Raw genomic sequence first — 26,750 nt, 5'->3', positions numbered from 1 at the left:
ACTCTGGTCCACAGGGAGCTGTGGCCCAGCTCCCCCGGGGGCCCCAGCAGGGCCGGGCAGTCTAACTTGGCCCCACGGCTTTGGGCCTCCCAGGGGGCTGGGGGCTCCCTTGGCCTGGCCCTGCGGCCACTGCCTCCCACCACCTCAAGTCCCCAGTCCGCCCCTGTCATCTGCCTGGGAGGCCCACCTCCTGAGCAGGTTACCAGACAGTTCATATGCAGTTTCATAATTTGATTTTTTTTTTTTTATAATTATAAATGTAACTGACAATGTTTAACCCTTAAATTCTAAGAGGACTTAATTAACCTAGTTTGTAAGCACGACTCACCATTTAGGGACATTTTATTCAGGACCCTCGCGTGTTAATTAGAAGCCATGCAAGTTGTTCCTGTGCACCTGGTCCGTTGGCCGTTTGACAGAAACGCCCAGTGCTAGCGGTCTGCTCTCCTTTCTCAAAACACATGCTGCCTCAGTCCTTTCCCTCCACCTTTAATGTCCTTAAATCCAGCATCAACTTGAAGTTGACATGGAGCCCCGTACTGGGACCACTCTAATGAAAACTCGGGGCGGGGGCAGAGGGAGATGGGGCCCGTTCTCCTTCCCAGCTGTCCCATCTTAACAGTGTGACCATGAGGTGTACTCGGAACACTCCAAGGTGTCCTGAGGAGGACAGAATCCCACGACGTCCAAGCCCTGTGTCCCCTGCGTTTCTTCTCCGTCTTACTCCAACTCCCACCCCCACCCAGTCCTGGTGCCCAATCCCATCAGAGTCCCATTCTGGGAAGGACACAGCAGCATTATGTATGTGAACATCAGGAGACAAAGGGCGCGGTGGCCAGTAGGTCACCAGCCACTGCTGCCCCGACGGGGAGTGGGGGGCTCGGGATGCAGATGAGCAGGCAGCCCCGTCCTCTGCAGCAACTCCCGCCCTGACAGTGCACCCTCAGGGGACTCGGGAGGGGAAGCCCAGGACCCGGGCCCTCGAGAGCTACGGTGCACGGCAAAGGGGCGACTTCCATGAGCCCAGACTTGTGTGTCCTCATATACATAGAGAAGCGCTGAATTTCTTAACTTGAGTTGTCTGGTTTTCTTTAAGAGGAACCTTTCAACGTTCCCACTACCTGGTCTTTGTTACAGAAACTCCTCTCTCCTGGCTCCTCCCCTGCCTCCTAGGAGCAGTCACAGAGCCATCTGAGGACACCTCCTGGGCTTGAGTCTTCAGAAAGTCTGCAGAATAAAGCATAACTCTCAGCTTTGAGGTTGTGCATTTTTTTCAGTTGACAGTCTTGGTGACCACTAACTTGATGCCTGGCAGTAAGGTTGGTTTGTTTGCGAATCTAATTCTCTGTAGTCAACATTCAGTGCAACTGTACCTAAGTTTAACAGAAGTCAGGTAGGACCTTGTTCTATCTGCTGTAAATTCATCAGCAAGAAAAGTAACTTGGTACGATCGAATCCTTGTAAGTAAATTAAATGCAAATGAGAAGAACTTCTGGGTGAACTCTTTAGAAATAATTATTGAACGTAACCTCTTCAGATACTTGGTAACTTAAAATTTCAGAGCTGTGCTGAACTAAGTAAAACGACAGCAGCTCCGAAGAGCCAGGTTGTTTCCAGAGAGAGAGACCCTGCAACAGCCGTCACTGAGCCCTGGCTCCCCGTCACAGGGGGACTGACGGCACTCAGGGCTACTGTTAACACTCCGGTACCACACTGAGATGGTAATTTAAGAAATTATTGCTAGTGGTTGCCAATTTACAGAATGCTCATGTGGAAGACGGTTCATAATTACCTACTGCTTAGTGAAGTCACTGTTTTAAGAGCTAAGAATTCTCTTTAAAGCTACTAGAAATAGTAAGGGAACATTTCAGAATACAGTAGGAAGCCAGGGTGGACATTTTCAGCAGAAGCAAGTACAAGGGGTAGAACTGCATGTCGGTACTTAGAGGGGACTGTTTCCTCATGGAAAGGCCCCGAGAAGAGCCTGCACGCGGGCAGCACTAGCGAAGCTTGGACAGATGGCAGCGGTGGACTCTGCTGGTAACCGCGGGCTGCTACAAGGCAGGGGCTTGATGTCCTCTCTCTGGGACTGTTTTCTCGGAGTGCTGCTTTTGGTAACAGATTGTTTGAGATTCTGTACCTGTAACCTGTATTTTTAATCTGTCACTTTAACTGAATGAGTAAGTAATATTTCACAGTGACCTCGAACGTCCTAAAACCTTTCTGGTATTTTTAACACTTCCCAAATACCAAATTCTAACTAAAGTTCTGGTTAACCTCCAGCTAACTCTGTGATACTTGCTTCAAAAGAACCCTGAGACATCTCAGACGTGTGAAACGTAAGGTTCACTTGGTACGTTAATTTTCTGAGAAATAGTGTCAAATGATTCAAATGATTGGAGATGAACTTTAGGTTACCCTGTACAGATAAATGTCATTAATATAGGTATTTCTAAAATCTGGTATGTCTTGATATAAAGTTGTTATGTTAAAATGTTGCCTGTCACAGGAATAGCCAAGTTGCTTGTCAGCTGCATCGTAATCAAATCCTTACCCATGCCTTTTTAAATCTTTCACTTACAGAAAACCATTGTTTTTACTGTTTTTATAAAAAGAATCAAGGAAGATTCATGAGAAGGACTTTTTGACAAGTTTAAGTCTCTGATAACCTTTAGATCGTACCACTGAATTAGGGAAATTACAGAACTAATGGATAACCTGACGACTTTATCCAGATCAGAGGAATTAGTTACATGGGACTGAATGAACTGATAAATGATTTATAATTTTCTGCCCTTTTGGGAAATATACTGGCTTTTAATCTTTGTTTTCCAGAGAAAACTTTTTATGCTGTGTCCTACAAGCTGATAAAATGTTTCATCTTTGTTTACGAAGGTATACTTTATCTTATCTCTGCCCATCCCTCCAGAATCGGGCTGCCCCAGCTGGCTCTCCGGTGGACAGGCTTCTGCAACCAGATCACCACCACTTACACTAATCACTGCTTTGGTCCTGTGTCCCACCTTGTTCATGCTGTCTCTGCTGCACTGTGATGTCATTAACTTCCTGTATGACATCCTGTTTTGTAAGATGCTTGTTTCTTACATGACCCATCATCAGTTTGGTTGGAGGCCTGGGTGCCCACACGCTGGGTAAACATCTCGAGGAAACAGATCACATTTGTGACTATGTAGAATAATGCTTCCTGGATCATGAAAGACTAATGAGGCAGGTGACCTAGAGAAGTTTAGATTATCGACAGGGCCTGATCCAAAAATGAGCACCCTGAGTTGCATGTCAACAGCATCCTCTTCGCCTGTCACAGGAACGAGCCCGCTAGCACTGGAGACAGAAACTGGACATGAAATGTCTCCCAAAACACGGGCTGAAGCATGGGACCGAGGAGGAGGACCACGAATGAAAGTCACCACCGGCCCTGTCAGTAAGAGGACTCTGCGGACACCAGCCACCGCAGCTGCCCCCACGGCGAGCAGGAGGGAACTCGGGATAGAGACAGGCAGGCAGCCCGGCCTCTGCTGCCACCCGAGGGGACTCAGGACAGGAAGCCCAGGACACCGGCCCCCGACAGCCAGGTGTAGGTATCAAAGGCATGATTTCAGTAAGCCCAGACTCTTGCATCCTCCCACAGAAAAGTATTCAATTCCTTAACTTGAGTTATCCGGCTTCCCCGAATTAACAGTAATCTTTTGAGGTTCCCACTACCTGGTCTTCATGGCAAGAACTCCTATGTATCCTGTCTCCTCCTCTCCCTCTCCGGAGCCGTCCTGCAGAGCTCAGGGGCCACCTCCTGGGCTCGAGTCCTAAGAAAGGCCATCAATAAAACGTACCTGAACAATACACAGCCTAAAACTTGCGAGTTAACACATAGCATGCACCCGTAAACGATTAAGTCCACTGGTAATTCGGGTGCAAACGATGTATAAACACGAACACTATGTATTTTTACCTCACTTAATGAAAGAACTACTCTCGTGGAAGGTGTACTGAAGATCCTTGCCTCAGCAGGTCCAGAGAACAGTATTACAGGAACTGGACGATCTGCACCTCAGAAAGCTCCAAGGGTTTAGAGTAGCCCCCGAAGGTATACAACTCCTAAAGGTACTGACTGACTCCCAGAGAGCAGAGTGTACGGCCTGAGAGAACAAATAATGTTCTTGTCTAATTAGCTGGAATCAGGTAAATGAGGCTGTGTCTTCAGAAAAAAAGGAAATAAGCAAAGACAAATTAATGAAAAAATAATCATACTTACAGTTTCAGATTTTATTTTCATAATTATCTTCCTATAGAAGCAATAATTTCTCTAACACGTTTAAGATTCTACTCAAAGAGCTGAAAAGAAAACAGGAGTAAAGCACAGATTTCCATACACAGATACCACACTCTGCATATATACAAATTCAATATATTAAATATATTTTGCAGACTGACTGCACTTACAACAGAGCACTGACTACTAGCTTCTGAGCACATTCATGCAGGAGTCCACTGTGGTAAGCGACGACACGAGCTCTGGAGAATGTGTGTGCTCTGCGCTCTCAGGATAAAGACTGACGTGAGTGGAAATGAAACGCATCAGCTATGGAACGAACACTCCTTACTGGCCACTACACAACAGCCCTGGCGTTGGTGGGTGCCCATGTCCCACCCCTGCAGGAGCTGTGGGCCAGGAGAGTGCTCTGTCCCAGCCTTGTGTGCGGACAGCTCAGTTGCGCTGCCCCTGCAGGGGAACCGACTCACGCATTCACTTTTGTTTACTATGTAAGAAAAGAGAACTTTTTTCAAGGCTGTAATGGATAATATTGTCTATAAACAAAGGGTCTAAAATGTCTTCTACGTGTTGCTAAGTCTGTTTAAATGGATTATTAATTAGCTCAAATGCACATCAGAAAGAGACTCCCGAAGTTTCTGCTTGATCTGGAGGGCAGAGCAGTGACAAGATCTCCGAGATATGAACGTGTCATTAAACACCAATGCCTAAATACAGCTTCCCTGAACCCATGCAGGTTACCCCAGCGTCTGAGGGCACTGCTGTCCGCAGACCTACTGGGGAACTGGAGACAGCACGCTGCTCAGGGTTTGGATCAGACCTTCGATGGCTTTCCACCCCACTATCCAGCTGCCTCACAAGGATGTTACCTGACTCCCACGGGGCCCCGAGTGGCTGAAACCACGTGTGATGCTCTACCTGAAGTCCAGCGACTACAAGCTCGCCAAGGTAGCAGAAAGCCGCTCGGGCAGCGTCTGCCTGCAGGATGCACACTGCCAGTGTTCAGGAGACTGGGGGAGCGGTCTAAGCACACAGGGCAGAAAGGAATGCCTGGGAAATGACGGACTAGCCAGCGTCACCCAGCACGTACACCCCGTCAGCGGGACGCGTGCGCTGCGCTGTTCAAATGCATGAGGAAGGTGCTGGCTGGTTCTCACTGCGTCAAGAACCCAGTGGGTTTAGAGTCACTGTGCGTCTTTCAGGTGAAAAACTACCCGTATTTCGGAGAACTGAAGACATTTACAGAAGGTAGCATCACTTACCTCCTAAGCTTTCAAATGTACAAGAGGAGACTTTAAATGCATCTGGTACTGGGCTAAATAATATTGTGAGGCTCAAAACAGCTTCCTGCCCCAATCTCACCTCGGAAGATTTAATAATTTAAACACAGCTAATATCATGGAGGATGCACTTCCCTTTGAGCAAATGTTTAAAATATTGTTCTTTAACTGGTAAACTTCACGTTTAGCAGCTGTTATTAAATTCAATGCAAAGAAACTTCCCTAACAGTCAATTACTGGAGCCCCAGAGAAGAGGTAACTGTGACTACCGTCCCTTTTGTGTAGAACAAACGTGTCTAGAGTTTGGTTTCCCGATTTTAAAATCGACAGTATTAAAGTGCAACAGAGCGTCTTCCATTAAGCCCTGCTGGTGTCTTACAAGAGCTCTTGTCAGGGAAAGAAGAACCATGCTCAGGGGCAGGGGCGCGGCAAGCGGTCCAGGGACGCAGCCGCGTGTCTGAGCAGCGGGGCCGGGCCGGAGCCCCCCCTAGCACAGCCCCCCTGCGTACTCGTCCTCCTCTTCCTCGGCCGCGGGGGCGCCGGCGGGCGCGGGCTGGGGGGAGGCAGCCGCCTTCTTCTTGACGCCGCCGCCTGGGACCACCAGGGTCAGGCCCAGCTTCGCATACTGTCAAGGACAATACACAAGACACGTCTAGGCTGGGCCCCAGGCTGTCGCAGGAGCGCCCTGGGAGGCAGGGCCTGCTTCTCAACCCCGAGTGAGCCCGCACCACTGTCTACACGGAAGAACCCCAATGTGATCCTGGCCATGAGCCGGGGAGCGAGGTGTGGGAGACGAGGAAATGCTGTTGGGGGACACCCATAGCCAACCCCCCATGACCCCCAGGGAGCTCCCCTGTGAGGAGGAGCATCAGGAGTAACAGAGGAAGGACCTTTCCATCCAGGGAGAACCGTCTCCCTGGCAGCCTCCTCCCCGGGGGCACTTACGTCGTTGTCCATGTACTTGAAGAGGGGCGAGCTGCAGACCTCGCACACCTGGTCTTGGTCCTGCTGGTCGTAGCCCTCCAGGAGCTGCTCCAGGGCAGCACAGTCCTCGCTCCCGTTGAAGCCAGGAATGCTGCAGACAAGCACACAGCCATCTATGCCTGACCCTGGCCGCCCAGCCCTGCCCGAGTCTCACAGCAGCTAGAGACCTTTCAAATGGTCACGGGAGGAGGGGTGGCGGCGCGGGACAGCTGCCAGCATGGTCGGGGTCCAGACTAAGGCTGCTCATTTTAACCAAGAAGACCCCTTATTCTGGTCTTCCTGTAACATACTACCTGGGGCCTTCTTTCCTTCCTGTTCTTTTTTACTGGGAAAGCTAAATGTCACAGAACCACCCACGTCATGCACTTCCATGGAGGCCCCGAGAAGGAAAACACAGGCCCAAATATGACTCATAAAGATCCTGCCGTAAAAGCTGAAATGGTGGCCACACATTCCTATTGCTCTGAAATTTAAAACTCGCGGTCTCAGGGCCAGGACCACCTGTCTAAGCAGTGAGCGGCGGGGCCCTGACCTGTAGCTCTCCCGGACACACCGCTCTGCGGCCACGTAGTCGTTCCTGTGCAGGTGGACCAGGACCTGGGCGATGGTTTTCTAAAACAAAAGGACATCATGGGTCAGGTGTATGGCTGTGCAGAAAAGTCAACTTCCTGACACCTGGAGCTGAATTTGCAGTCTTGGTTTACACACACAGATCTGTGAATCCTGCAGTAACTTCCACAGGACGGCGCAGGGAGAACACCCAGGAACATCTCAAGCCCCACCGGGCACACAGCCGCCCGGGCCCTGCAGAAAGAGGGCAGACCTGGTGGCCGGGGAGCCGGAGTCAGCAGCTCCTAACCAGTTCCCAGCGCTCCCGGCCCGCGCTCCGAGGACCACTCTTGGAGGAACAGAGCAGAGAGCACGACCCCCACGTCACAGAGAACAGCTCTTCTGAACCCCTATGTAGGTTCAGTCCTGAAAAGGGAGAGGCCACAACTCTACTTCGGGTCCCAGAGAGAGATGAGGAGGAAGATGAATGACCGGATACATCATAGCAGAACCGAACCGATACTATTTGTAAGCCAACAAAAGGGTTAATGAAACCAGACACAACTGATAAGATCTCATCGGCAAAAGAGCTCTTCATGAAGTACTGCTCAATCTTTTGTTTAAAAAAATCAACTGTACTTCAATTAAAAAACAAATAACCAATCCATTTAAAATATGGGCAGAACTGAACACTCTTCCAAAAGAGGAAATGCAGATGGCCAACAGGGACATGGAAAGTTGCTCAACATCACTAGTATCAGGGAAATGCACATCAGAATCAGTGAGACACCATCTCACGCCTGTCAGAACGGCCATCGTGAAAAAGAACACAAATATCAAGTGCTGGCGAGGATGTGGGGAAAAGGGGAACCTTGTACACTCTTGGTGGGAACGTACAGTGGCGTAGCCACGATGTAAAACAGTATGGAGGTTTCTCAATAACTTAGAGACAGAATCGCCATGCGGCCCAGCAATTCCACTCTTGGGCATATGTCCAAGAAAAACAAAAGCGTTAATTCAAAAAGATACATACACCCTGCTAATAACTTACATTACTTACAACTGCCAAGAGGGGGAAGCGTCCCAAATGCACATCAATAGATGAATGGATAAAGAAGATGCAGCATATACATGCAATGGAATACAACCCACCCATAAAAACAGAATATTTTGTCATTTTGCAGCCCTTTTTCACTTCAAAAACCAGAATTTTATGGAAATAAAAGCAAAAACAAACAAATGGGACCTAATTAAACTTAAAAGCTTTTGCACAGCTAAGGAAACCATCAGCAAAACTAAAAGACAACCTACAGAATGGGAGAAAATATTTGCAAATGATTCAACTGACAAAGGCTTGATCTCCAAAATATATAAACAGCTCATACAAATTAATAAGAAAAAAATAACCCAAACCAAACATGGGGAGAAGACCTAAACAAAGAATTCTCCAAAGACATACAAATGGCCAGTAGACACACGAAAAAAAGCTCAGTATCCCTAATTAGCAGAGAAACGCAAATCAAAACCACAACAGGTTCCACCTCACAGCAGTCAGGTTGGCCGGCACCCCAGGGTCCCTGAAGGGTAAGTGCCGGAGAGGCTGTAGGGAAAAGGGAGTGCAGCCTGGTGCAGCCACTGTGAAGGACAGTTTGGATGGTCCTTAAAAAACTCAAAACAGACTTACCATGTGATCCAGCAATCCCACTCCTGATCATATATCCAGAGAAAAATAAAACTCAAAAAGACACCTGCACCCCAATGTTCACAGCAGCACTATTTACAACAGCCAAGACGTGGAAATAACCCAAATGTCCATCAACAGAAGACTGGATAAAAATGTGGTACATATACACAATGGAACACTACTCAGCCATAAAAAAGAGTAAAATCATGCCATTTACAGCAACACAATGGACCTGAAGATCGTCATTTTAAGTGAAATGGGCCAAGAGGGAAAAAAAAAGTGCCACATGATATCACTTATATGTAGAATCTTAAAAAACAAGAAAATAAAGGACACAAATGAACTGCTTTTCTATGTTATAAATAACGACTGATTTCCTGAATATGTGTAAGCACATCTGACTATCCTTTATGACTGGATTACCAAAATCTGTTCTTATCTTGCGGTTGGCTTTATTCCTTTGATAACTGTGTAAGTTTAAAAAGCTGAAGCTCTAATCTGTTCTTAGAAACAATCTTCAGTACACGGATGTAAACAAAAAAGGTGCAGTATATTTACATATGTATTAATACGCAATATAATGTACCCATGCAGTTAAGCTGTAATAATTTTACCTAGTAAAACTGAAAAAAAAAACTTAAAAAACAAAAACCTAGAATTTTATAGCTGGCATAGACATTTCCCTTGCATCAAAAACAACAAAATACTTAGAGTAAACCTAGCCAAGGTTACCTGCACTCTGAAAGCTGTAAGACACTGATGAAGGGAACTGAAGATGATACAGAAATGGAAAGACACCTTGTGCGCTGGGACTGGGAGGTCAACGTGACCAAGACGGCTGCACTGCCCCGAGCCACCTAAGACCCAGTGCAGCCCCCGTCACAATAGCCATGCCCGGCAAGACCTTATCCACAAACAGCTCTTCATGAAGTACTTCTCAGTCTTTTTCACATCCACTTTTCAGATGACTTTCAGTGATCTATCTTGAAGTTCAATGAATCTTTTGCCATCTCCATTTTCAGATTCACCCATCTAGTATTTTATTTCAGACACTATTTCAGTTCTAAAATTCTCATTTAGTTCATTTATAATTTCCATTATAAAAGAAAAAATCAGTCCTTCAGGCCATTTCACCTGTGTTCACCTCTGCCTCCCAGAGCAGTGGTGACGGCAGCTTCAGGTCCTGACTGGTGACCCCAACACCACCTGGGCCTCTCCGGGCAACATGAGCCTTCACTCCTGATGACGGCACGGCAGCACGTCACGGACCTCCCACACTCGGGGCCCCTTTCTGGGGTGTCACCCGGCCATCTGCCCGCCTGCTCTAGCTGAGCAGACTGGGTCTCACTGGCATTTGTCCGCCCACACCGTCATCACCACTGCAGCTCCAGGACACGCCCCCCGCAGAGCAGCCCAGGGAGGAAGGACAGGGAAATACGGGCCTCTGTCCCCAGCTCTTCTGGGTAGAAAGACGGGGCACCCAGAGCCCACGGGGAGAGGACCGGGAACCGCCCTGAGCCACCCCTTCTCCACGTGCTCCACGTTGGCTGCCCTCCCGGTTCAGAGCCCCGGCCCCTGACCTCTGCACTGGTGGTGCTCAGCAGGAGGGACAGGCTATAGTGGGTTTCCTCCCCCTTGGCCAAAAATAGAGGCCCATAATGTGTTATTTCAAAAACTACACAGACATTTCCTGGAAGCCTGTCTTAGGTGCAGAGCTACACCAATATGAAAAATGATCTAACGTAAAGCCAGAAGCAAACACTTTCACAGCGTACCTTGTAACAAGTTGGGTAATTCTCAATTTCCTTATAAATATTCTTCTCTTTCTGAATAGAGAGCGCCGCCTCATCAAACCTGAAGACAGAGAGAGAGTGAGGGGAGGCAGGTCCCGACGACCCCCAGAGAGCTGACTGCTGTTACGTGCTTGTCGCCACAAGTTTCAGAGAAAGAGGAGGTCCAGCACTCTCCCCAGGACCCCGGCTGCCCCTGGGTGTTTGACCTGCCCTTCTGGACACCAAGAGGACAGCGCGAGCGACCTAAGGACAGGTCACTTCATACGGGGTCAGCGTGATGAGCGTCACAGTCAACAAACTGCTCTGGGGGCGTGTGTGACAAGGGCTGGGGAGGCCGCCCTGGACTCAATCACAAGGCTTCTTTCCTTCTGCTGAAAGGCCACCAGGCCCCTCAGGAGCCCCTCCTCCCACTCTGTCCTCACCCTCACAGGCTCCCTGGGGCCTCCATGAGCCCAACCAGCTCCCAGGGCCAGGAAGGGCAGCAGGAGGGCAGAGACTTACCTGTGCCCTCAACATTCATCCTTTACCATCTACTCTCACATTTTCCTGCTCATAATTTTATTAGTAACAGAGATAGTTTACTAAACTTAAAGTGAAGGGAAGTAAAAAACAAAAGGAAAATCCAGTAGGACTCTAGGTTCCTGCGGTCCAGCTATTTGTGCTGTGGGTTGTACGTGTGAAGGATAAAAAGTGCTGTTTAACGACACTACCCAGGGGAGCATGCAGGGCCTCTCATCATTTACACGCACAGACACTCCTCCTGGAGAGACGTCACAACTGAACCAAGTTAACTAAAGACCCGGACAGCGGCTCTCCACCCGCTGCTGCGTCAGGTCTGAAGCGGCAAGAGCAGCCCTGATACGGCTGGAGTCCCACACAAGAACGGCAGCTGACCCTTCCACGCTGTCTCCTGGACACCAGGTCTCCTAGAGGCAGCCCAAGGCGACACCAAAAACATGAACAGGCCCTCCCTCCATTAAGTACGAGTCCCTGAATGTGAACTGAAGGTGCAGGGGACACGTACCTGCGTCCCCGGACCAGCAGCCTGGACGCCTTTCCTAGTAACTCAACCGCCTGCCTCAAGCGCTCCTCATTCTGCAGGGATCCAAGAACAGAGACTGTTGGCTGCTCTAATGTAGCAGATCTTTTTTCTTTCCCCAACAATCACTTCATTAAAAACAGTAATGGACTTCATCGGGGGTGGGGGGGGGAGTGGACACCAAAGCTGCTAATCCATTTCACTCATAGAAAAATGCAGTTTAGTTGTGAGCACAGAAAAGTTTTCAATGTTTACTGCATTTCTGTTTTCCTATGTATTATGCATCTAACAGTCTAAGTACACAGAAAGAAAAAATAAACTTACTTCAAACACGTTTGCTGTCTGTTGATACAACTGGACAGCCTTTTCTGGATCTACGTTTTCTATAAGCCTAGATTAGACAAGGAAATTTGACTCCCATGAGATATGGAAAACTGGTTTTCAAAGGATTCTGTTGAAACCAGCAGCCGCCCACGTGGCCCGAGCGCTGCAAACTCACTTCCCGGCGCGCTCCAGGGCCATGGCCGCCGTGTCCGGAGTGCCGTTCTCCAGGTACATCGTGCTGGCCTTCTCGATCAGCTGCACAGCCTCTGGGAGTTTCTGCATCTCCTTCAGGCAAAGAGCACAGCACAGATCAATAGATGCATCCACTAAGAAATGCAGAGCTGACAATCTGAAACCCCACTATCCCCAGTTCAAGAAAGCACAAGACCGACCCCCAACAAGACACAACGATGCAACTACTTAAGCAGAAACGCCTTACAGGGCGGGTCCCCATCGGCTTCACTCCACAAACCAAAGCCATCCCACTCAGCTTCCTCGGTGCGTCACGTTACAGAGTGTCAGGGGGACTATACAAAGGGTAGAAACCACCGCACGTACTCTTTCCTGCTCTTGAAGCAGTTACACTTCCCGGACACTAGTGAGTCCCCACCATGCATGAGGCCCACACAAAGGCAGCCCAGGCTGTCTCGCCTCCAAGGGTGTCCTGCTTGAACCATCCACTATTTTAAAATCAGTTTCACAAAGACTATGCATGTCTTCCTACTACAGAAACATCAAATGCTACAGGCCAGCAGGCTCGCGCTTCTGACGGCCCCGGTGAGCTGCGCTGCGCAGCGCAGCGGTGGCCCCGGAGTGGTCTGCCACCTCCGGGAGGGGCCGCACTTCTCCCGGGACCTCCTGCCCACACACCCAGGCTGCCTCCTTACAGCCACCCCGTGACGAACCTCCATCTGAGTCTGCAGCCCTCTTATTCAAAGAAACGCCCACATAGAGTGTCTCTGCCTTGTTAGTGAGCAAGTCTCAGCATGCAGTGGTCCCCATCTCCAAATCAACACTTTAAAAGACCTGGTACCAAGGAGCTGGTACCAAGACGTCAAAGTAGAGAGACTCACAGCTCGCCTCTCCCACTCAACGCAACATTATCACACCTACAAACCCACTGAATCGCACAGACACCTACTGACTCGGGCAGTGTCTCTAGCATCAAAATACAGGAGGATTCTCACAAAATCTGGTAAAAGAAAAAAAAAAAGAGGACACTGCAACCCCTCTGCAAAACAGAAACAGACTGGCAGACATGGTGAGCAATCTTACGGCTGCGAGGGAAAGGAAGGAGTGGGAAGGGACAAATTTCCAAGTTTGAGAATTGCAAACAGTAGCCACTACACAGCAAAACAGACTGCAGGAGAAAACGAGTTTCTCCCGTGTGGCTCAGGGAACTGTATTCAGTATCTCACAATAACCTTTAGTGACGGGGACTATGATAACGAACACACGTACACGTATGAGAGACTGGGCCACCGTGCTGTACACCAGAACCTGACACACTGTACCTGACTGAACCTCAACTAAAACAAACCCAAAAGACAAAACAAAAAAACCACAGCATGGTATTGGTACAAAAATAGACATACGAATCAAAGGAACAGAGTACAGAGCCCAGAAATGCACACACAAACTTCTGGTCGAGTAATCTTTGACCAAGGAGGCAGGAACATACAATGAAGCAAAAAGACAGTCTCTTCGGCAAATACTGCTGGGAAAACTGGACTCCCTCACTCCGCACACAAACGTAAACTCGGAATGGCTCAAAGGCTTACACATGAGCCCAGACGCTACCGACCTCTTAGAAGGAAACACAGGCAAAACATTCTGACGTTAAAAAAAATAATGCCATTTGTAGCAACATGGGTGGACCTGGGGAATGTCATTCTAAGTGAATTAAGTCAGAAAGAGAAAGAAAAATATGTGGAATCTTAAAAAAAAAAAAAAAGAAGACAAAGGGACTCACCGACAAAACAAACCAACTCGCAGACTTAGAAAACAGACAGGACATCAGGGGCGGGAGCGGGTGGGAGGGGGTAAACGGGGAGTCAGATCTGCAGACAGTAACTAATACACATTAAAATAGATAAAGAACATGTTCATAGTGTACAGCACAGGGAGCTATATTCAACATTTTCCAGTAACTTATGGTAGAAAGTACAAAAATGAATATATGTATGTTCCTGTATGATTGAAGCATTACACTGTACACCAGAAACTGTCACAAGATTGTAAACTGACTACAATTCAATTAAAGTATACATATATAAAAAGAAGTATACTCTTTGGGAAAAAAAAACAGCGAAAGAAAAAACCACTGAGAAGCTGTACAGTTTACAGGCACGACCTACTTCAGGCAGACATGCTGCACCACAGAGCCGCCTCCACGCAGACCTCCCCTGGGCTGCTGTCAGATCTGCCCTTTAGTCCTTCACTAGGCTGACAATTTCTCTAGGACAGAAGGCTTGCTGGTCTCGTCGCTGCTGACTTCTGAGTATACCTTTTTTTGTTATTTAGTCATGGAGACTAACAACGAAACAGGGTTCAAGCTCCTACACAAAGTAAAGCTGCTATCAAACCCCCGCGGAATGGTGACACATCCCCAAGCGTCAGGGAAAGCCCGTCCTGGCACAGGAGCCTCGGCTCCGCGGTGAGGGCAGCTGGTGGGAGGAGGTGCGTCCAACACAGGCACTTCCTTCACTTCAGTCCAGAGGGGCACCCTGGCTGTTACGGAGTGTTTTCCCCCCAATTCTCACGTTCACTGCTCTCACAAACATGACTGAGAGTCTACAACCTGCAGAGCATTTGGGGGACGGTCACAAGCACCCCTCAGACTCGGCGCAGGGGCGAACGAAGGCCGAGGGCAGGGTGACGTGAGCACCGCAGGCTTAGAAACGAGCAATTTCCTGGCCCGGCTGCACGTCAGACCAAGAGTGAGTGGGAAAAGCGGGACCCAACCACAGTGCTGCCTCTCTTCCACAAAGCGACAGGCTGCCCGCTGCAAAGTCACACTCCTCTCCACCCTGCGCCGTGTTCTGTGTGGCAAAATCATCAAGAAGAAAGTGAAACTGCCTGCTCCCAGTGGCCTGTGTGCCTCAGCCACCTTGTCACTTCTGCAAAGCGAACAGGGTGTCAAATCCTAACAGCTGCAGAACGTCAGAACCAGAGGTCCATCCACCAAGCCCGGGTCTTCCCAGGGCCTCCATCTACAAACCATCACTGCCCAAGCCTCGCTGGGAAGCGTCAGCCCACAGAACTACCCGACGAGCAAGAGCTCAGGACGCCACGTGCAGCCGAGGCCCAGCCAAAGGCCTTCAGTGGAAACACAAGAGAGCCCAGGAAAGCATTTCCCTCTGTCTTTTCCCTTATCTGTTAGGTTATTTTTCCCTCCTTCAAAGCAGTGCCTTTCAAATCCTCAAATTAAAGGGAAATGAAGTCTGAATAACAATCTCTGATGAAGACAAGTTTTAGCACAGCTGTTAGAAAATAAACTGAGGCCGTGTTAAGCATTGTATCAGAGCGTTCCGGCAGTTCCAGACTGCGACAGTGCACCCCAGCAACAGGCACACGTGCCCGGGACCACAAGAGCCAGTCGGGAGCTTCAGCGTCCTCAGGGGACATGGGGGAGGGTCAGGGCAGACCCCTGGCTTCCTCGGCTATGAAAAAAATTCTAGCTGCTAAGGAACTGCTGTCAATAACCTGACTTGCATCATCAAACATCAATTCAGTTACACGTTTCAGCCAGAAAAGTTTTATTACAATGGCCGTATTACAGTAAAGTGTCATAACTTACTTAAACATTTTCCTATTATTAAAAATTTATAGATAATTGCCATTTTTTCCTTAAATAGCACAGCAATAAACATCCTTATGCATAAATCTTTACTATTTATTTATGACAGAATCACAGAATTAGAATTCCTGGGTCAAAGACTATGAAAGCTTAAAGCTCTTTATATACTATTATGAAAGTATTTTTTCTAATGACATTAGAAAACGTGCATGAAGTTGAATGTAAACAAACAGTCAGAGACAAAGCTGTGTGCAGAGCACCACCTGTTTTCTGTGTCCACACATACAGGAGAATGTACGTGTACCGAAAAGAACTAGAAGGAAAAACTAAACATGGTAACAGCTATTACTAACAGTCTTTAATGCTTCCAGCATTTCTAAATGTCCTACATGAGCATGTATTCATTTTTTAAAAAATCAGTAATTTAAGATGGTAAATTTAGTAATTAAAAACGAACCGAAGTTTTACGAAAGTCTAAGTTCTTAAAACCCAGCTTCGTAATAAATAATTGTAAACATAGCTTTTACCATATTAGGGCACATAAAAACGGCGAGGAAAACGCTCCGTCCCCGCTGCCCCACGGCAAACGTGGGGAGTCGGTGTCAGCCAGGAACACGCTGTCTCACCACAGCAGGATACTAACTCCCAACCTGCTTTTCCGAAGCAGAAATACGAAAAGCGGCTTGGGCACGTCTACCGAAGCATTAGCCAAAAAGAACCAGGGTTCAACAGCAACAGCTGAAGTCAAGAGTCTCTTCAAAGCTGGCTGCCATTTATAAACCACGCTCACTCTGTGACCACGCGCAGTAGCGACCTGCCGGCGTCCACCGCTACCGCGTCCTGAGCGGTGCCAAAGCAGCGAGCCCCCAGGGGGCGCGCTCTCCTGCTCACAAAGCTCGGATCGGCCTGCCAGTTCCCGCCAAGGTGTTCTCTGAAGCTTCATCTTTAAAGCTCCCGCCTGACGACACACAGGAGGCACCACCGGGGTCCAGTCAGCACCACTGGACGAGGACCCTCAGCGCCTCTCGCCTCACGGCAAGGACGCTTCCCAACCTCGGCACAAGTTCACTCCCACACCCCGCGGCTCACCACGTACTCACGTAAGGGCTGTGACACGTCACTGACCTTCAGCATCATGCCGGCCTGCTCGTAGGCTCTGCAGAGAGAAGGTAATTTCTCGGATGAGATTCTGATGACATGAGGAGGAGGAAAATTACCGCAGGTACGAGCAGTTACACGAGGTGAAACTGGCGCAGGCAGCATGTATTTATTTTAGTCTCTTAATACCGCACGACATAATTTTTCTTCATTTTATTTCCGCGGGCAACATTGCCTTGGGAACAGCAGACATCTAAGTTAAAGGGATTTCATTTTGCAAATACAAAATTAAGTAAAACCCAGAAAGGTCAAGTGACTTCCTACCTGACAAACCTAAATCTAAGTTTTGAAACGAGTGTTTTTCTCCACAAAAGCAGGAGAAAGCTTCCTGCTTCTCTCCAAGGAGGGAGAAAAGAGACTGTAAAACTCGGTTTCCACAGGTTACTGAACAAAGCAGTCCTGAAAACACGACGCTGAATTTAACTTAAACACTGACTTTCTTAGTTAGGAGTGACTTTATTTTAAAGATTCGGGTGAAGACTGAAACAAATGGAAATGACTATTTTAGTCAGTACAAATTAATTCGCTATTTATGAATTTATAACTTAGGAAAAATTTACTGACCTATAGGAGAATAGCAACATTTAAATCAATCATCTACAAATACATGAACACGTGGAGAACATTTACTTACTTGGCAGCATGAAAAAGACTGAATGGATGCAACAAAGTCAAAATTAAGGAAAAAAGGCAAGTCAGTTTCTAAACATCTACTATTTAAAAAACAGCATTCACCAAATCATTGCCCCAGTTCATTTGAAAAGACAAGCCCTCCCATCAGGTACAGAAGACATCATTCAAGGCCTGTTCAGGTCTGTTAAATACCACGTAATTCACAAAGACAGTGACAAAACACTATGTAGATTTTTAAGCTATTTCCACTATACGTTAATCTGAAGTTTTACTAAAATACAAGGTTTTAATAACTGTAATCTGCAAGTGAGATAAAATAAACTTTTTTTTAGTTAAGATTTAAAATACTTTAGGAAAATCTGTTTTGAACTACTTAAAAATTTTATTTCAAATACCTAACAAAGACTATTTTAAAGATTTTTCCATCGCCGTTCGTACATTCCCCACCGTGCACTTCTCATTTCTCAGCACCTGTCCTGTATTTCCCTCACTTCATCCCAAGTAAAACCACCACCAAGCAAATCCACAAACTCTCAAACGTAGCTCTGCATAGAAGTGTGGCCCTTATGAGCAAGTCTCTATGAATGCACCTTCAGACTTTAAAAATGCAGCCTTTTTCTAACTGGCTTCTAATTTAATAGCACTGTACTCCACATGCAGCAAATTTATGGCAATTTATAAAGTTTATAAAGGCTGAAAAAGATACGCCCTGTTATTCTCATGGGCAGCAGCTTCTCTCAGGCAGGCGTCTTTTGCTTGCTCAAACTGTTTGGCATTTTTAAAAGCAACAGCTGAAATAGAGGAAAATAAAAGACTTTATTTCCACCATTAAAAAAAATGGCAAATGAATCATTACCAAAATCTGCATGGTGCATGAAATATCAGAAAATACATGTGATGCTTACTTTAATCAAATACTTAGGAAGTTTCATAAAACTATAAATACTACTTTTTTATAAGCCATTTTCTTACAACTTTTTTGATTATCAACAACTTGAAAGTATTTTCAGAAGTTTTTAAATTATAGACTACGGGCAATAAATCAGTGCTACTTCCACTCAAAATCAAGCCTAACACGGGCATCTAAGCTTTGAGACACTAAGATCCCATCAGCCAAGCCACTACACCCAAGTAACAGGCTGTCACAGACCAGTACCTGACTGCAGTTTCACATTTAACATGCAAACAGTGCTTTAGTTACAGCTTATTCTACCTTTTAAACTATTTTGAAACTAAAGACCAGTAAACACACTTCATATTTTTATCATAAATCTTCCTTTTGGCACAATCTTTAAATAAACGTCTAAATAAGTGTTTTGTTTTTTTTTTAATAAATAAAGCTTTTACACTATTTAGGGTTCTGTGAAAAAGACCTCTCACTGCTCAAAGAGCGAAAATATATTGCTCGCTGTTGTAGAAGTGTCATCAGAAGAGCAAAAACAATTAGGAGTGCCCTTAAAATATGATCTTATAGACTTATAAAATGTTGCTTACAAATAAATAAAAAGGTTACTGCCTAAAAAATTTTTTGTTAAAAAGATACTCTTAAAATTCTTAACAGCCTAAATGTCCATCAACAGATGACCGGATAAAGAAGATGTGGTACATTTATACAACGGAATACGACTCAGCCATAAAAACCGACAACATAACGCCATTTGCAGCAACATGGATGTCCCTGGAGAATGTCATTCTAAGTGAAGTAAGCCAGAAAGAGAAAGAAAAATACCATATGAGATCACTCATACGTGGAATCTAAAAAAAAAACAAAGCATAAATACAAAACAGAAACAGACTCACAGACATAGAATACAAACTTGTGGTTGCCAAGGGGGCGGAGGGTGGGAAGAGATAGACTGGGAGTTCAAAATTGTAGAATAGATAAACAAGATTACACTGTAGAGCACAGGGAAATATGGACAAGATCTTGTGGTAGCTCACAGAGAAAAAAATGTGACAATGAATATATGTATGTTCATGTATAACTGAAAAATCGTGCTGTACACTGGAATTTGATACAACATTGTAAAATGATTATAAATCAATAAAAAATGTTTAAAAAAATTCTCTTTAATAAAATGTTGAAAATAAACGACTGAAACTATTTTCATTCCTGAATTTCCACATTTTGCTTTTTGAAAAAATTTAATTCTACTGATGAAATGTTACCTTGTATAACCCTTTAAAGAAACTAAATGAATCATGCTTTAATGGGAAAATTTGACCTGAAATATTTATTTCTGAAAACAGCTCAGTTTCAGATGCATAAAACAGTTCTGTGTTAAATTTCTCTCGTGGAGACCTGCACAGTGTTATGCCCTCCAATTAAAAGTGTTCTTATACAAGGGTGTCCATAAAATCCACATAAAATTTGAACTTGTAATGATATTCCTTCTAAATACGATATAGTAACTTGCATGATGCCAACAGAGAATTTACCTAGGATTTAAATAAAAGAGCTAAAGATTAATTTGCTATCATTTCTTTTACTATCTGGAAAATACATCCTATATTATGATTAGTTTCAATTTACCCGATTTCTTTTTTCGTGGTGATATACTAAAACTAAAGTTTGCCAAAAGCACATTTCCCAGGTGATCTCTATGCGAGGCTAACAGATGTGCTCGGGGCTACCGCTGAAACACACAGTAACGTGTGTCCAGCGCACTTCAAAATTGCATTATGCTTTATATCCAAGATAATCACGGATAGGCTCTGAAAGCTATCATTCCATAACTAAAAATGCTGAATTTTTAATGAATCCCATTCCTGTTGGAAATTTCAAATCATTTTTATCTTGCATGCAGGTACATTTATTAAAACAGGCATATAGCTTAACGCTTCATGAACATTTATCAGCACATCTGGAAGGGAAGGTCGTCAGGAGCAGAGCCACGCACGGCAGGTGACCGGTTGAGGACACAGCCTGCATATTGTAACACATTGAGAAAATCTTTATTCAATAATAGGCAGTAGAAAAATACGACAAAACTCCCTAAAGTCGTATGAACTGAGTGAAGTTCAGAAACACATAAACGATGTTAAAAGCCGACAGCGGTGGCCGCCAAGCCTACCCGTCTCTGCTGTCCTGGGAGAGGTGACAACGTAACACATCATAAAACAACACATGGAAAAACGCAAGGGTTTGGGCCCTTTGGGTTTTGTTTTGGTTTTCTTAACGATTAAAACGCTGCTATAGGAAGCATTAAGACTAAGAATTACGCCGAGATGACATTATCAGCCCAGCTCAAGACATCTGCGGGACGGGCCACAGCCACACGCACCTGCTTTTCCATATTCAGAAGCAGCACTGTCATAATCCGGCTTCCATTTCAGAAAACCAGTTTTCAGGCTAAAATGAAAGGAACACATTTAACAGGAGTTACCAACCACATTTATAAGTCAGAACCCTGCTTATAAGGACCCCACAAGTCATTAAAAAGGGGGGAGGGGGCCATCAGGTACAAAGTTCCCACCTCCGTCCAAACTCACTGATAATCACACACAGCCTCACCACGTTCCCTCCCACCGTCATGGACGTGGTGACTCCCTTTTGAAATGTCAGAGTAGCATCCACACAGAGTGGGCATTCTTCTGCATGGCCCCCAGCCTAGCAGCAGCACACATTTCCTGCAAGTGTGCCGGAATGTAGAAATTGTTGAGCCCCATCCCAGCCCTACTGAACCAGAAACTCTGGGGTGGCAGCAGCAATCTGGAGTGTAACAAGCCCTGAAAGACTACACAACGCAGACATTCAGAGGGACAGAGGGGGTCGGCAATAAGGCTGCAACTAGCCACCAGTGATCAGGAAGGACAACCAGAAAGGCAAGGAAGTTAGAGAGACAGAAGCTGCCCTCCAGGGTCACTTGGCATCTCAGATGCCACACCAAAGGACGATCAACCCTGACTTCTTCTCTTACTTGACCTTTCTGCAATACTTTTTTAAATTTTAAAATAACTTCAGACTTACAGTTTAACCCAGTGACTGTCAAATCTGAGTGTGCATAAGAATTGGTAAGTCAACACCACCTTAAACTCTAAATTTCAATTCAGTTAGAGACAGCCTGCTGACATATGACACCATTAGCTTCAAAGGAATCAGGGGAGCACCATAACAGTGAGAGGGGAGGCTCCAAGAGCCCGCAGAAGTACATTTCATTTTGTTCCTTTGAACTTTTTCGCCAATTAAATTTATTTTAACGTTTGTGTTTGTGTAATACTGTTTTAAAATTTAGATTTATAAACAATTTTCAAGCTTACTAAGAACATCATTGCTCAGAAAACTAAAGTCTTTCAACTGCAGCCTGTCTACTCTAATCCACAAAATGGAGCAAGTGTTGTAAACAGCAAAATTCTAATCCTCCACCCCTACCCCAAAGCACTCATTATATTCCGTATCTTAAAATATTTTTACATCCCACCAAAACCAAGATACAATCATCTGCTTGCATTATGTGCTACATGTGGAAAGAGCTAGAAGTTTTAAATACAGCAAATCACCCCTAGTCAGCCAAGCACCTTTAGTTAGGGAGAGAGAAGACACCTGGTTAATTAAGGTTTAATGGGCTCTACCTGTTAATGCTTTCGACTGTTTTCATCAAGACTCAATAAGGAAATTCTGCTGAGGCCAACAGTTTGATTAATCAATTTCCATAGGACCAACCTGCGTGAGGGGATCAATTACAACCACAAGACTACTTGGCAATACTGAACCTTATTCTTAGAAAAACCAAGGCTTCTCTCAAACCCCTGGCCTATTCTTCCTGCCAGCTACTGACAACTCTTGTCTAGAAGTACTTCAAGTATCACATTCAAGCCCTAATCCAACATCTCCCTGCCCCAGTCCTACCCACCTGCCCAGTTCCTCTATCCTCCACTCCATCTCCCAAGTTAGAAACCTGGGAGTTGCCCCTTCCCTCCACACCCAGTCAAGTCACTGAAGTTTGTCAATTCCAACCAGTCGCTCGGGCCTGCCCTTCCATCGTTACTCTCCTCCGGGCTCCCATCACGACAGCCGCCTAAGCAGTCAGGGGAAAGTCGCCTTCTGGCTGTGCCCCCTCCTCCACCCTCCCCGCCCTGGTGATACTACCTTTTCCTTACATTCTATCTCCTCTGAAACCACTGTAGACATCTATTACAGTATTTCCTACTGTATTTTCGCTCGTTCGTTTACCTGTCCGCCCTCCTCTGAACGCTAAGCTCTTGAGGAAGGAACCACTTTGGTTACCCCTGTATCCCCAGTGGCTGGTACGCACAGCGACCACTTGCTAAATGAATGCTTACGGACTATGCCCAACTTACCACTCTCCTCTCCCCCCAGTCCATTCTCCATGTTGCCACCTTTCTCCTGTCGAAAGTAACCCCAGCCACGTCCCACTGGCTACTCACCTCTAGAAAACCTAAGGTCCGCCCCACTCTTCTCCGCTCGCACGCAGCCCGCAGCTCCGCAACCACAGTGCGGTCCCTGGGCCCCGCACACACTTCATCCCGAGCGCAGACTCCCCCTCCGTCTCAACATTTCTTACTTCCAAGCCCTGCTCAGAAATCCCCTATGGGAAATCTTCCTACATTTTCCCCAGGCTAAACACAGCTGTGTTACCATCCTTACCTCCCTGTGCCCTGCGGTCCCGAGGCGCAAACACGGAAACGCGGCACCGCTGCCTCCCGCGAAAACCAGAGCCTCTGCCGACCGCAGGTGCGGCACCACCTAACTAACGCAGCGCCAGGCGGCCTTCCCAGCACCTGCGGCTGGCGAGCGAGAGTCGGAGGAAGCTGTGAACTGAGGGGGCCGGACGTGGAAGGGCCGGAGCAGCAGGACAAGCCGGGTGCCCACGGCTGAGGACCCTCAGGGCGAACCTGCAGCCCCGCGCCCCCACCCCGGGCAGCTCCGGCTCCCACAGGGAGACGGGAAGGAGACGGGCTACTGGCCCCGGACGCCGCCCGCCCCCCCCCACCACGCACCTGCGGCTGCAGAGCGGCCTTGGAGACCCCGGCCCGTGGAAGCCGCGACGCCCCCCGAGGCCCGAGGCGCTACGACTTCCGGCGGACAACGGCAGCGCTTCCGGGGCGCGGCGGGGCCGGGAGGTCGGGGCCCCGCCCCGCCCCCGCGCCCCCACCCGGTGCTGAGTCAGGCCCGGCCCTGAGGAGCCCGGCCCTGGCGCCCGCCCAGGCCCTCGCTGGGCCTCTCACTCACTATTTCTCGGCTTTGGCGAGGTGCTCGAGCCCCTCGTTTATCTTCTGAGCCGCCATCTCCGCGGCGCGCCCCTGACGTGGAAGCCGAGAGCCCGCGAGTGGGCGGGGGGATGCCGACGAGGAGGCCGGGACGGCGCCGCCGCCGAGCCACCGAGGCTCGCAGGGCTCAAACCTTGTGTGGCGAAGCGGGACCGGGCGCTGCGCCGGCGCCGCGTAGGCAGAGGCTGCGCAGGCGGAGAGCGCCAGACTCGCTGCACGAGCGGCTCCCGGCGCAGGCGCAGTGGGTACTGGAGGTGGTGCGTTCATTGAGCACAGATTTGTTTAAAATTTATTTAGTGTCTGGCACTGTTCTAACCAGCAGCAAATCGGCCGGGAGTCCGACGGGCCGAAAGCCCCACCCCGGTGGAGCCTCGCTTTCCCGCCTCCCTGTCAGCGCTGTGATCCGTGGCCGGAACAGCGCGGGTTCATTTATTCTTGCATCTGAGCGCCGTCAGTCAGTCAGTCAGTGAACAAACAGTGCTGTCCGTCCGGGTCACTGTCAGATAATCGCTGACCGATACAAAGTGGTGAGCGCTCTGAGGGAAGTGCAGGGGGTTGGGCTCGCCTGCAAAGGTCCGGCAGAAATAACGGCCAGTAGCACAGTTGCTCGACTCACGGTCTCAGCATCCACAAGGCGGTTCCTGCAGTGCCTTCGCAGCCCCCTCCCCAGCCCGGCCAGCTGGGCCACCCGTCCCGGGGTCACACCCTCCCCCTTACTATCTCTGGTTACTAAGTGCTAGTAGCCGTGCCCCACGCGTCAGTTTCAAGCAGCCGCCTTACCCGCTGCTGTCCGCCCGGCGCCCCTTCCCGCGGGATCGTTCTTCACCCTCTGCGGAACTCCCACCTTTCCCTGACCCTCTGCTCCTGTTCACGGCCCTCCTTCTCAGCGTACCTTCCGTGTTCCGTCATTCTAGCTACTCTTTTGCACACACCCTCAGCCTCCTGTAGGAGGAAGAACAAACCTGACTCCATAATACCTCTGATCCTTTGGCTCTGACTGTGCTGTTTTCTGGGCTGAGTCACGCGGGCTCTGCACTTTGTAGCCTGAAGTGTACAGGAGAGCCCCTTCTCAAGTCTCTGACGTTTTAGGGTGTAACAGTTGCAGAACAGAGAGTAACATTTGTCTTGTTGGAGGTTTACAGGGACACCATGACCTGACCTACGAGGACAGCTGCAAGAACAAAGGATTCCACTATTCAGCCATAAAAAAGAATAAAATCATGCCATTTGCAGCAACATGGATGGACCTAGAAATCATTCTAAGTGAAGTGAGCCAGAAAGAGAAAAGAAAAATACCACATGATATCACTCATATGCGGAACCTAAAAAAAAGAAAAAGAGAGGACACTAATGAACTCATCTACAAAACAGAAACAGACTGGCAGACACAGACTGGCAGACATAGTAAACAATCTTATGGTTACCTGGGAAAGGGGGTGGGAAAGGATAAATTTGGGAGTTTGAGATATATAAAAATACACTAAAAAACACAAACTTCTGTAGGGCACAGGGAACTATATTCAGTATCTTGTAATAACCTTTAATGAAAAAACATGAAAATGAATATATGTATATATATGAATGACTGGGACATTGTGCTGTACACTAGAAATTGACACATTGTAACTGTACTTCAATTAAAAAAAAAAGAACAAAGGATTCCGACACCAAGAGGCCTCCAACAATTAACCACACCCCCCTCCCCTTTTTAGTGTAAGAGGAGCCTAAATTCTGACTTGGTAAGATGGTTTTCAAGGACATGTCTGCCATCTTCTCAGTCTGCTGGCTTTCTGAATAAAAGCGTTATTCCTGCCCCAGCACCTCATCTCCTGATTTACTGGCCTGTCATGAGGTGAGCAGAACGAGTTTGGACGTGATAACACTCCTTGGCCCCTGTCCCTCCTTTCTCCTTGTCTGGAAAACCCCCGACTCTCCGCTGACTCTGGAACGGCTCTGAGCAAGTGAACACAGCTGGAGAAAAGCACAGCCGCTACTGTGGCCTATTACTCAAACTGATGCTCACAGAGATCAGAGGGGCCTCTGCACGGCTGAGCCATTGTGCCTTCCCTGGCCCAGTCCCCATTCACCAGGATGGCTGTTCACACCCTTCTTCTCCTCAAAACTCCAGCACAATCTCCCTGCCCACCTGCGTGCCAACTCTTACTTCCTGTTTAATTAAAAAATTTATATATATAGTAATTAGAAGAGACCTTCCATTTGGCCTCACCATCCCATCTACCAATCTACCTGCGTCTCTTCCCAGATACCCACCTTTCCTGTGGTGTCTGGGTGAACCGGCCTTGGTCTGCCCCGTCCGCCCTCCTGCCCTCGTCTCACCTGGTGGTGTAGTTACCACCCAGGCACGAGGCCTCCCATCACCCTGCCGTGGCCCGAGTGTCCTCACCTGTGATGTCCACGGAATCCCACGGAAAAGTCCACAGTCTGTTCCTCCAGTCTGGGTTTCCTTACGAGGTTCCCATGCCAGCCATGAACCTGCACGCTTTTCTCCTGCTCTGTTTGTCGGCTTCACGTTCAGACCCAGCCACGGATGCTAAGCGGGTGGAGAACCTTCTCCTCGCTGTGGGTCTCACGCGCTGCTTCAGGAGAGAAGGGAGAAGCCAGAGTGTCCTTCCTGCACCTGCTGCTTCTCACATTCCTTTGGCTTAAAATCTTCAGGATGCCAAGGTGCTGTAGTTTGGTGTAGTGTGTTCTTGTTACTGAGTCCAAGCTCGTTCTGCTCCCTACACGGCAGGCCAGTGAATAGAGAGATGAGGTGGTGGGGCCAGGAATAGCAACTTAATTCAAAAAGCCAGCAGACTGAGAAGATGGGCTGGTGTCCCAAAGAACCATCTTCCTCGAGTTAGAATTCAGGCTTCTTTGATACTGAAAGCGGAGGGAGCAGAGTCAAACCTGGTTCCCGTCAGCCTCCAGCTCGTGTCTTCCTTCCCGCCCGCAGCCACTCACAGGTGGGCCTGGTCAGGATGTTTC

The 26,750-nt window shown here is 47.7% G+C and overlaps 1 protein-coding gene across 4 annotated transcripts; it reads right to left on the bottom strand.

The window, feature by feature from the left end:
* Nucleotides 1-4,266: 4,266 nt before the first annotated feature.
* On the bottom strand, nt 4,267-23,898 carry NAPG (NSF attachment protein gamma). Of its 4 annotated transcripts, none has more exons than XM_031439199.2 (12): nt 23,725-23,889; nt 20,816-20,883; nt 18,238-18,322; nt 17,533-17,550; nt 16,866-16,896; nt 12,117-12,226; nt 11,942-12,008; nt 11,603-11,673; nt 10,561-10,639; nt 7,085-7,164; nt 6,514-6,643; nt 5,925-6,193 (listed from the first exon to the last, which is right to left on the bottom strand). In XM_031439199.2, exons 1-12 carry the CDS (start codon nt 23,778-23,780, stop codon nt 6,056-6,058), a joined length of 933 nt encoding a protein of 310 aa, XP_031295059.1. In that variant the 5' UTR covers nt 23,781-23,889; the 3' UTR covers nt 5,925-6,055. The 4 variants fall into 4 exon arrangements, with proteins under 4 accessions (XP_064337691.1, XP_031295059.1, XP_031295060.1 ...); XM_031439200.2 differs by lacking the exon at nt 23,725-23,889 and adding an exon at nt 23,493-23,606; XM_064481620.1 differs by lacking the exon at nt 23,725-23,889 and adding an exon at nt 22,104-22,144.
* Nucleotides 23,899-26,750: the final 2,852 nt, after the last annotated feature.

This window comes from Camelus dromedarius, chromosome 32, assembly GCF_036321535.1.
Source record: "Camelus dromedarius isolate mCamDro1 chromosome 32, mCamDro1.pat, whole genome shotgun sequence".
NCBI lineage: Eukaryota > Metazoa > Chordata > Mammalia > Artiodactyla > Camelidae > Camelus > Camelus dromedarius.
Note: the sequence above shows the minus strand (reverse complement) of the source record. Positions and strands in the feature narration are given on the sequence as shown.

Excerpts from the sequence above, each read along its gene's own strand:
- NAPG (XM_031439199.2), bottom strand. The coding sequence starts at position 23,780 with ATGGCGGCTCAGAAGATAAACGAGGGGCTCGAGCACCTCGCCAAAGCC. Across the intron at positions 12,009-12,116 it reads GCCCTGGAGCGCGCCGGGAA|GCTTATAGAAAACGTAGATC; the intron begins GTGAGTTTGCAG and ends TGTCTAATCTAG. Across the intron at positions 6,194-6,513 it reads TCAAGTACATGGACAACGAC|TATGCGAAGCTGGGCCTGAC; the intron begins GTAAGTGCCCCC and ends TGTCCTTGACAG.